Source organism: Salmo salar, chromosome ssa21 (genome assembly GCF_905237065.1).
Source record: "Salmo salar chromosome ssa21, Ssal_v3.1, whole genome shotgun sequence".
In the NCBI taxonomy this organism is placed as follows: Eukaryota; Metazoa; Chordata; class Actinopteri; order Salmoniformes; family Salmonidae; genus Salmo; species Salmo salar.
The window spans coordinates 56,190,868-56,202,382 of NC_059462.1; the positions used below are offsets into that span (position 1 = coordinate 56,190,868).

The 11,515-nt window shown below is 43.3% G+C and overlaps 2 protein-coding genes across 2 annotated transcripts in view; one reads left to right on the top strand and one right to left on the bottom strand.

The window, feature by feature from the left end:
• The window catches only part of fer1l6 (fer-1 like family member 6), an 80,108-nt gene extending 77,860 nt beyond the window's left edge, over positions 1-2,248 (top strand). Inside the window, exon 42 of the mRNA XM_045704928.1 lies at positions 165-2,248. Within this exon, the coding sequence (XP_045560884.1) occupies positions 165-345 (181 nt within the window). The 3' untranslated portion in view covers positions 346-2,248. The remainder of the gene's footprint in view (positions 1-164) is intronic.
• Positions 552-7,062, bottom strand: si:ch211-67e16.4 (uncharacterized). The gene is made up of 3 exons (XM_014165727.2): positions 6,060-7,062; positions 3,823-4,341; positions 552-3,622 (listed from the first exon to the last, which is right to left on the bottom strand). The coding sequence occupies exons 1-3, from the start codon at positions 6,694-6,696 to the stop codon at positions 3,042-3,044; spliced, it is 1,737 nt and encodes a 578-aa protein (XP_014021202.1). The 5' UTR covers positions 6,697-7,062; the 3' UTR covers positions 552-3,041.
• Between the last annotated feature and the right edge of the window lie 4,453 nt (positions 7,063-11,515).

The following is an 11,515-nucleotide window of genomic DNA, read 5'->3' on the forward strand; positions in this document are numbered from 1 at the left end:
AACGATTCTATTCCTCCTCCTGCTTCATGAACCCATTTAACATGCAGATCTAGGACTAGTTTCATCATTTAGCTCATAATAAATAGGATTTATCAGCAGCTCTACTCTGAGACACTTTGTGAATACGAGCCCTGGTTAAAGTGTTTTTCTCTCTCCCTCTCTAGCCGACCAGACACGTCATTCTCGTGGTTTGTGAACCCTTTTAAGTGTTTCTTCCACCTGATCTGGAGGAACTATAAGAAGTACATCATCATCGCTCTGGTCCTGCTCATCACAGCTCTGTTCATCGCCCTGCTCCTCTACACCCTGCCAGCAGCCATCTCACAGAAGATAGTCAATGGTTAACACACTGCATTACCACAGCTGACTGGCTGACTGGCTGGCTGACTAGCTGGCTGGCTGACTGACTAGCTGGCTGACTGGGGCTCAAAAGTCTAAATGAATCTACAGTCACTTAGATAATCGAACTGTGAAGCAGGGTCGGGACTGAAGCTAGTGAAATAGTCTGATGACTAACTCAGGAATTTATAATGTTTCCTAATGTAGCAATATCAGATTATATATTCACATTTATTTAAATACAGTTGCAGAAAGAGTATAAATTACATTTTAGATTCAACAATATTAACAAAGTTTGCCCAAGGAAAAAAAAAAATGCTTGGCATGGGAGCAGTTATTCAGTACAGTACCCCTCCATGTTATGATCCTAGCACTTATTCAGTACAGTACCCCTCCATGTTATGATCCTAGCAGTTATTCAGTACAGTACCCCTCCATGTTATGATCCTAGCAGTTATTCAGTACAGTACAGTACCCCTCCATGTTATGATCCTAGCAGTTATTCAGTACAGTACAGTACCCCTCCATGTTATGATCCTAGCAGTTATTCAGTACAGTACCCCTCCATGTTATGATCCTAGCAGTTATTCAGTACAGTACCCCTCCATGTTATGATCCTAGCAGTTATTCAGTACAGTACCCCTCCATGTTATGATCCTAGCAGTTAATCAGTACAGTACAGTACCCCTCCATGTTATGATCCTAGCAGTTATTCAGTACAGTACCCCTCCATGTTATGATCCTAGCAGTTATTCAGTACAGTACCCCTCCATGTTATGATCCTAGCAGTTAATCAGTACAGTACCCCTCCATGTTATGATCCTAGCAGTTATTCAGTACAGTACCCCTCCATGTTATGATCCTAGCAGTTATTCAGTACAGTACAGTACCCCTCCATGTTATGATCCTAGCAGTTATTCAGTACAGTACCCCTCCATGTTATGATCCTAGCAGTTATTCAGTACAGTACCCCTCCATGTTATGATCCTAGCAGTTAATCAGTACAGTACAGTACCCCTCCATGTTATGATCCTAGCAGTTAATCAGTACAGTACAGTACCCCTCCATGTTATGATCCTAGCAGTTATTCAGTACAGTACCCCTCCATGTTATGATCCTAGCAGTTAATCAGTACAGTACAGTACCCCTCCATGTTATGATCCTAGCAGTTATTCAGTACAGTACCCCTCCATGTTATGATCCTAGCAGTTATTCAGTACAGTACAGTACCCCTCCATGTTATGATCCTAGCAGTTATTCAGTACAGTACCCCTCCATGTTATGATCCTAGCAGTTATTCAGTACAGTACCCCTCCATGTTATGATCCTAGCAGTTATTCAGTACAGTACAGTACCCCTCCATGTTATGATCCTAGCAGTTATTCAGTACAGTACAGTACCCCTCCATGTTATGATCCTAGCAGTTATTCAGTACAGTACCCCTCCATGTTATTATCCTAGCAGTTATTCAGTACAGTACAGTACCCCTCCATGTTATGATCCTAGCAGTTATTCAGTACAGTACAGTACCCCTCCATGTTATTATCCTAGCAGTTATTCAGTACAGTACAGTACCCCTCCATGTTATGATCCTAGCAGTTAATCAGTACAGTACCCCTCCATGTTATTATCCTAGCAGTTATTCAGTACAGTACAGTACCCCTCCATGTTATGATCCTAGCAGTTATTCAGTACAGTACAGTACCCCTCCATGTTATTATCCTAGCAGTTATTCAGTACAGTACAGTACCCCTCCATGTTATGATCCTAGCAGTTATTCAGTACAGTACAGTACCCCTCCATGTTATGATCCTAGCAGTTAATCAGGTAATGTAGTATGTAAGGATGGTCATTTACTCTATTTTAACATAAATAATGTACTTTAATAAAGAATTGTTGAACAACAAAACATTTGGGGCATTTTTTTTTATAGCAATTAAATAATTATTAGGCTATTATCCTAAAATAAAAGCACATTTAAATGCATTTGTCTTAGACAGTTAGATAATTTTGCATTCACACAATTCCATGTGAAATATCTCATGTTATTAGCCCAGCCAGAAGGAATAGGTTGTGTCCCATAAGTCAATGTATTCCCTAGAAAGCCAAAAAGGCCCTTGTCCAAAGTAGAGCACCACATGCCTTACAATACTCCACAAAACAAATGTCCTCTGACTGGATATCCTGGTACTGGTAGAGTAGAACTGGTACTGTTGTTCTCCTGGTACTGGTAGAGTAGAACTGGTACTGGTAGAGTAGAACTGGTACTGGTAGAGTAGAACTGGTACATTGTTCTCCTGGTACAGTAGAACTGGTACTGGTAGAGTAGAACTGGTACTGGTAGAGTAGAACTGGTACCGTTGTTCTCCTGTTACTGGTAGAGTAGAACTGGTACTGGTAGAGTAGAACTGGTACTGTTGTTCTCCTGGTACTGGTAGAGTAGACTGTTACTGGTAGAGTAGAACTGGTACTGTTGTTCTCCTGTTACTGGTAGAGTAGAACTGGTACTGGTAGACTGGTACTGGTAGAGTAGAACTGGTACTGTTGTTCTCCTGTTACTGGTAGAGTAGAACTGGTACTGGTAGACTGGTACTGGTAGAGTAGAACTGGTACTGTTGTTCTCCTGTTACTGGTAGAGTAGAACTGGTACTGGTAGAGTAGAACTGGTACTGGTAGAGTAGAACTGGTACATTGTCCTCCTGTTACTGGTAGAGCTCTGAGTCAGTCAGTGAAAGGTCCTGCTGTGAGGATGACATCATCGCAGGCTGCATAACAGACTCTAACATATTGTGTCCTCCATGTTGTCCCAGCATGACAGAGGAAGAGTTGAACTGGAATGAAGGGTAGTCAATGTTACCAGTCTCACAGTGACTTCTGTTGTACACAAAACTGTTATTGTACTGAGATTGAGAGACGGCAGAACGGTTCCTCTGCTGTGTCTGAGTTGGGCCTGTGGTTTTGTGGCTAATCGGGCTACGATTCCCAAGCCCACTGTTCCCCTGGCCCAGACCCGGTCCAGCCTGGCTCATCTGAGTCAGTAGGCAGGCCTGCAGCTTCCTCTTGGCTCTCCAGCGGGCCACTCTGAGCCGGGTCTTCTCCCGTCTCTCCTTCACCAGGTCAGCTAATAGAGGCTGGGGAAGGTTCTTCTCCATCTCTCTCCGACGGGTCTGGCTCCTCCTCCTGAGCTCAGTTCGTCTCATTTTAAACTCCTCGGGCCACGGACGCGCCATTGGCCTGGGAGCAACTCCGCGTGACATTGACATCACTGGCTGGGACAGCCCATCTGAGAATGAAGAGGACAGACAATAAGTCATTAGTTCAGGTGTATAATATGGAGCCTGGTTCCAGATCTGTTTGTACTGTCTGACCAAGTCCTCTGGTAATACGATCATAGGACTTGGCAAAAGAGCACAAACGGATCTGGGACCAGGCTAGGGTAACATCCTACTGAACTGACACACAGCAGAACTTTACTCTACTCACATGTACAAGTGCTGGCTGAGCTGAACACTGTGTTCTCTGTTGATGTCCTCTGGCTCTGTGAGGGACGGGTAGCTGTCCTCTCTCTCTGGCCCTGTGAGGGTAATGTCCTGTCTCTCTGGCCCTGTGAGAGTACTGTCCTGTGACAGTCCAGGAGGTTCCCCTGAGTGTGCCTGTCTAAAAGGTTGCCCTGGGAGTTGAGGACCTCAGCGGCCAGGTTGAACAGGAGACTCTCAACGTCCTCGGGTTCCTGCTTGATACAGATGATCTCCACCTCGGCTTCCTCCTCTTTCACCTGGAGCTGAGGCTGGGACAGGAACTGGGATGGTTGCCGGGCAATCCCAGCAGCCGTGGTGGCGAAGCAATCTGCTCCGTCAGTCCTGGGTGGGGAGAGGACCAGCTGGTCTCCAGGGTCTGTGCTGGTCTCTGGTGGTGGCTGTGTAACGGTGGTCCACTCTTCTTCCTCCTCCCTCCTCTGGCTCTCATCAGACACCTCGGGGTCTAGGGGGGCTGGGGACTCCTCTGGAGGGATAGACAGGTAACATGTTGGTCAACCAACACAGGGAGAATATAGAGGCCTGTACTAGGCCTCAGTCACTAGGCCTGTACTAGGTCATCTCGATAGGGCCGTACTAGGTTTCAGTCACTAGGCCTGTACTAGGTCCTCTCAATAGGACTGTACTAGGTTTCAGTCACTAGGCCTGTACTAGGTCCTCTCAATAGGACTGTACTAGGTTTCAGTCAATAGGGCCGTACTAGGTCCTCTCAATAGGGCCGTACTAGGTTTCAGTCAATAGGGCCGTACTAGGTCCTCTCAATAGGGCCGTACTAGGTCTGTCAATAGGGCCGTACTAGGTTTCAGTCACTAGGGCCGTACTACATCTCAGTCAATAGGGCCGTACTAGGTCCTCTCAATAGGGCCGTACTAGGTTTCAGTCAATAGGGCCGTACTAGGTCCTCTCAATAGGGCCGTACTAGGTCCTCTCAATAGGGCCGTACTAGGTCTCAGTCACTAGGGCCGTACTAGATCTCAGTCAATAGGGCCGTACTAGGTCTCAGTCAATAGGGCCGTACTAGGTCTCAGTCAATAGGGCCGTACTAGGTCTCAGTCAATAGGGCCGTACTAGGTCTCAGTCAATAGGGCCGTACTAGGTCTCAGTCAATAGGGCCGTACTAGGTCTCAGTCAATAGGGCCGTACTAGGTCCTCTCAATAGGGCCGTACTAGGTCTCAGTCAATAGGGCCGTACTAGGTCCTCTCAATAGGGCCGTACTAGGTCCTCTCAATAGGGCCGTACTAGGTCCTCTCAATAGGGCCGTACTAGGTCCTCTCAATAGGGCCGTACTAGGTCCTCTCAATAGGGCCGTACTAGGTCCTCTCAATAGGGCCGTACTAGGTCCTCTCAATAGGGCCGTACTAGGTCCTCTCAATAGGGCCGTACTAGGTCTCATCAATAGGGCCGTACTAGGTCCTCTCAATAGGGCCGTACTAGGTCCTCTCAATAGGGCCGTACTAGGTCCTCTCAATAGGGCCGTACTAGGTCCTCTCAATAGGGCCGTACTAGGTCCTCTCAATAGGGCCGTACTAGGTCCTCTCAATAGGGCCGTACTAGGTCCTCTCAATAGGGCCGTACTAGGTCCTCTCAATAGGGCCGTACTAGGTCTCATCAATAGGGCCGTACTAGGTCCTCTCAATAGGGCCGTACTAGGTCCTCTCAATAGGGCCGTACTAGGTCCTCTCAATAGGGCCGTACTAGGTCCTCTCAATAGGGCCGTACTAGGTCCTCTCAATAGGGCCGTACTAGGTCCTCTCAATAGGGCCGTACTAGGTCCTCTCAATAGGGCCGTACTAGGTCCTCTCAATAGGGCCGTACTAGGTCTCAGTCACTAGGGCCGTACTAGATCCTCTCAATAGGGCCGTACTAGGTCCTCTCAATAGGGCCGTACTAGGTCCTCTCAATAGGGCCGTACTAGGTCCTCTCAATAGGGCCGTACTAGGTCCTCTCAATAGGGCCGTACTAGGTCCTCTCAATAGGGCCGTACTAGGTCCTCTCAATAGGGCCGTACTAGGTCCTCTCAATAGGGCCGTACTAGGTCCTCTCAATAGGGCCGTACTAGGTCCTCTCAATAGGGCCGTACTAGGTCTCAGTCAATAGGACTGTCAGTCAGGCCATCAATTTACATATTCAAGCAAACACTGAAAAATACCCATACATACTCAACAAGGCGTATTTAATTTTACCTTTCAAAGGTTCCAGGTGCTCTGATGAACTGTTTATTGCAGAGACAGTGGTGATCAATGATGGGCCCTCCAGAGCTTGTGAGACCGTGGCAGTCAGGTCATCATGGCTGTCAAACGATGATGTGGCCCTGATAATACTCTCAGAAGGTTGGGAGGATCTGGCCAAGTTATCAGAGGGTAGGGTGATAGTGATTTGATTCCTTGACTGTACGTTTCCATTGGTTGTAATGGGAATGTGTGTGTTTGTAACCGTCCTTCTATGTGGTTGTGTTAAACCCGAGGACTGTGCTGCCTCGGATGCAGCCGCTGAGGAACCGTGAGATCTATGCGGATCCGAATGGCCGAATGCTGTAGTCTGGTTGGTCTGGTAAGTGGCAGAGTTCTCCTGCTGCCTGGCACCCAGAGCGTTCATATACTTCCGCATTGTCTTCATCTGAGATCGGGATATGTCCAGCATCTGTCTGATGCTCTCGGTCTCTTTTTCTTTTGCTGCGACCTCCCTCTTCAGCTCGTCGAATTTAATACCGACCACCTTTAGCATCTCCCCTAACACCGTCTCAACGGCGGCACTCACCGCTCTCTCTATCACGGTTCCCATCTGGCCCTGCATTAGGGAAACTGTTAGACTGATATCCATTTTTTTTTTTTTTTTTTTAAAACGTTTATAAATCTTTTAATTTCTTAATAACATCGGAGGTCAAAAATCATAGTCAGTCGTCCTCCGTGAACTGTTTAGTTAGCGACTGAGTGTTGCTAACGTCGAGATAGCTAGCTAGCTACCATCGTAACAAGCTGACATCATCACCATGCTCCAGAGATCTAACTCAACAAGACAGTTGGATCGTTTTTCATTGTTTGTAAAAAAGTGATTCAACAAGAAAACGTGCCTAGATCATTTCTAAACGAATCAAATTGAAGCGTTTCCTGCTTCTTCGGACCAATGTAAACAAAGATATTTTTCCTTTGATATTTCCTGTGTTTCATCAAATGCGTCCGTCATCTCTGGTGGTTTGAGTTCCGGGAAGGAACACTACATATTTAATTGACCTACACACTGGGCACAAACTGGTTGAATCGAAATTGTTTCAACGTATTGTGATGTGGAATCTATGTGAATAATACTTTGGATTAGTAATCAACTGTTGTTTTGATGGTGAAATTACAACCACAGGATTATATCATGGTAACCAATTTTCAACATAGACAAACATAGTCTAAAATATGTTGAATTTGTACCTTTGAAACAACATCAGATCTATCCATTTGGTCTCCCATCCAGGCTTTTAACCAAGCCCAACCCTGCTTAACTGTGATATTTGTCACTGACTACTGCCAATGTGTTATCTTAAAAAAATTATTATTGAGAGATCTCTTAATAACTTAAAAGATTCACTATTGCTATCAAGGTCAATCCAAAGGGTAGCTTTAGCAGATCAAATTAAATGTACAGTAAACCATACTTTATAAATCATAAATCATCAATTCAACTATTTAGGCCAATATTGGACTAAATCAAACTTGTAGTCCTATTCTTTAATTTAGATATTTGGTTGCGTTGAAAACTAAACAAAAATCAATATTACTTTTGTAATACAGTAAATGGACAAAAAATAAGACTATTTTACAAACTAATGTAACAGTATTTATTCAACCTTGAAATGAGTATCATCCATGGCCATATTTGGAGGTTCCTGTAACTATAAATGTCTTATGTCATCATAGAAAGCTTGCAGTTCTGTGAAGATCTTCACCACTACTGTAATAATCTCTGCAGAATCTCCAACAGCATTTACCATTTGCAGGATGTAGTTTAAATGTAATCTCAACTCTAATCCAGTTCATGAAGCACAATGGAAACACATTCATTTGTTGTATAAATACAAAATATCTGACATTGTATTCCCATTTTGAAACTTGGTTGTGCTTTTAAATGGTTAAAAGCATTAGTGATAACACATTTGGAATTCAACAGACTTCAACAGACTTTTTGAGTGGGCGAAAATAGGTTAAAATCTCCATTGATCAACATCTCAACCAAATATTAAACACATTTCTAAGTTGGAATGATGTGGTGTGCCTACTGGGTAAAAAGGTTTGCTGTGCAAATTATGGATTTATGTGGCTTAATACAATGTCGTTTGCTAAAATTTGAATTTTGAAGTTGCATTTAGTCACATAAGAGTTATAGTTTTAGGAGTAATTGACTTAAAGCATGGTAATATATTTTGCTCTCAGTGTAAGTAGGTAGACCTATACCTTGATACATGACTGTTGACTCCTATATGGCTTTAGAAACATATCAAGGCTTGTTTTAAAATATATATATATATATATTTCACCTTTATTTAACCAGGTAGGCCAGTTGAGAACAAGTTCTCATTTACAACCGCGACCTGGTCAAGATAAAGCAAAGCAGTGCAACACAAACAACAACAGCAGAGTAACACATGAACAAATTAGGCTTGTAGACCTGTTATTGCTGTTTTCAGCAGTTCGTCACAACCAGATGAGTGCGGACGTGATGTTGTGGCGATGCTGTGGCCTGTTTGATGATGAAATAACCAGTAACCATGGCTGAGTGACTCACACCCAGATAGTTTTCCGCTGACTGGGAAAGTTTTCAGATGGAAACAAAGATAGATCAGTGTGGTGTTGTTGACGAGGTGGAGTGGTGAGTAGGATCTCAAATGTTACCTTTATTTAACTAGCGGCAACTCAGTTATTAAGAACAAATTCTTATTTACAATGACGACCTACCACCCGGCCAAACCTGGACCACCCTATGGGACTCCCAATTACCGCACGGTTGTGATTCAGCCTGGATTTGAACCAGGGACTGTAGTGACACCTCTACTTTATTTAACTAGGCAAGTCAGTTAAGAACAAATTCTTATTTACAATGACGGCCTACCCCCGGCCAAACCTGGACCACCCTATGGGACTCCCAATCACCGCCGGTTGTGATACAGCCTGGATTTGAACCAGGGACTGTAGTGACACCTCTACTTTATTTAACTAGGCAAGTCAGTTAAGAACAACTTCTTATTTACAATGACTGCCTACTCCGGCCAAACCTGTGCCAATTGTGTGCTGCCCTATGGGACTCACAATCACTGCTGGTTGTGATTCAGCCTGGATTTGAACCAGGGACAGTAGGAGATAGATGTTACCTCTCGATGTTGAGGAAATGTTAACTTCGACATACGGTTCTAAATGCACTATGTTTACAAAGCGTCCATATTCACAAAAGCCCATATTTACAAAGCGTCTCAGAGTTAGAGCGCTGATCCTAGGATCAGTTTGACCTTTAGGCCTAAATCACAATGAATAACCTGATTCTAGGATCAGCACTCCTGTTCTGAGGCTTTTGAATAGGCTCTTAATTCTCAGATGTTTATAACCTGATCCTAGGTCAGAACTCCTGTTCTGAGGCTTTTGAATAGGCTCTTAATTCTCAGATGTTTATAACCTGATCCTAGGTCAGAACTCCTGTTCTGAGGCTTTTGAATAGGCTCTTAATTCTCAGATGTTTATAACCTGATCCTAGGTCAGAACTCCTGTTCTGAGGCTTTTGAATAGGCTCTTAATTCTCAGATGTTTAATGATTAACTAACCCTGCGTGCGTATGAGTGGTTACTAAAGGAATGATAATATATATATATATATATACATTCTCTATGCCTCTACGCATAAAGGAATGATAATATATATATATATATTATATGTGTGTTCTCTATGCATATATACATAAAGGAAGTGACAAGAAGCCAACCATGCTACTAAATACACCATGCTACTAAATACACCATGCTACTAAATACAGCATGCTACTAAATACACCATGCTACTAAATACAGCATGCTACTAAATACACCATGCTACTAAATACACCATGCTACTAAATACACCATGCTACTAAATACACCATGCTACTAAATGCACCATGCTACTAAATACACCATGCTAGCTTACTTAGCTAATTGATACGCTTAGCTGCTGACATAAACAATATTACAGGCTTACTAAAGTCTGAGGGAGACATGGTGTGCTAACTTAAAGCTGTACAGGATTAATACAATGTAAACAGTGATTTCACATCTGCAGTGAGAACAGGGCACTGTGCAGGAAATGATGTCACAACTACAGTGAGAACAGGGCACTGTGCAGGAAGTGATGTCACATCTACAGTTAGAACAGGTCGAGAGAGGCAGCTTTTCGTACAACTACTGAACTCTACTGTACTTTACTCTACTGCAGTGGTTCTCAAAGTGAGGTTCTGACTTTGTTTTAAAGGTACGAATTCAACATATTTTATCCAATGTCTTTGTTGACATTTGGTTACCATAATGACAATTCTGTGGTTATAATTTCACCCTCAAAAAAACAACAATTTACGGTGATTTACTTTAAAAAAAATCCAAAGCATTTTACACGCAGATTTTCCACGTCACCATACGTTGATAAAATTACATTGAAACAACGTTGATTTAATCAGTTTGGATCAGATGGAAAGCATAGTCTGTCCAACCAGCAAAACGTTTATATTACCCATATAAAATACAGTTCAGAAATCTACTACGGAGGCCATCTTTGCCAGAGCAATAACCGATAAGCGATTTGATGGATCATATTCATGTTTCAGATGAGCCTAGTTTGGGTGGCTACTGGCTATATGTATAAAGATACGCAGCTGTAACATAGTACTGCCTTCAATATTATGGGATGAAGATGTAACATATTCTGGTATATGTTGGGGGGGGGGGAAAAGGGGCTACCTAGTTAGCAACTAGCATTCTGCAGGCAGGCTGCCCTTCAAAGTGATAGTGTGCAGTGCAGACAGACCAGCCTGGTCTCATAGATTAGACGGAACATAGTAAACGTAAATCCAGCACACTCAATTTAGTATGATATGTATTAATTTATGGATGTCCATCATCCATTTCAAATCAAATCAAATTGTACTGGTCACATACAAATGGTTAGCAGATGTTATTGCGAGTGTAGTGAAATGCTTGTGCTTCTAGTTCTGACAGTGGAGGAATGGAATAAGAATATATACATATAAATATATGGATGAGCGATGACAGAGAGCCATAGGCAAGATGCAATAGATGGTATAAAATACAGTATATACATATGAGATGAGTAATGTAAGAAATTTAAACATTATTAAAGTGGCATTATTAAAGTGACTAATGATCCATTTATTAAAGTGGCCAATGATTTCAAGTCTGTATATAGGGCAGCAGTCTCTCTGTGTTAGTGATGTCTGTTTAACAGTCTGATGGCCTTGAGATAGAAGCTGTATTTCAGTCTCTCGGTCCCAGCTTTGATGCACCTGTACTGACCTCGCCTTCTGGATGATAGCGGGGTGAACAGGCAGTGGCTCGGGTGGTTGTTGTCCTTGATGATCTTTTTGGCCTTCCTGTGACATCGGGTGGTGTAGGTGTCCTGGA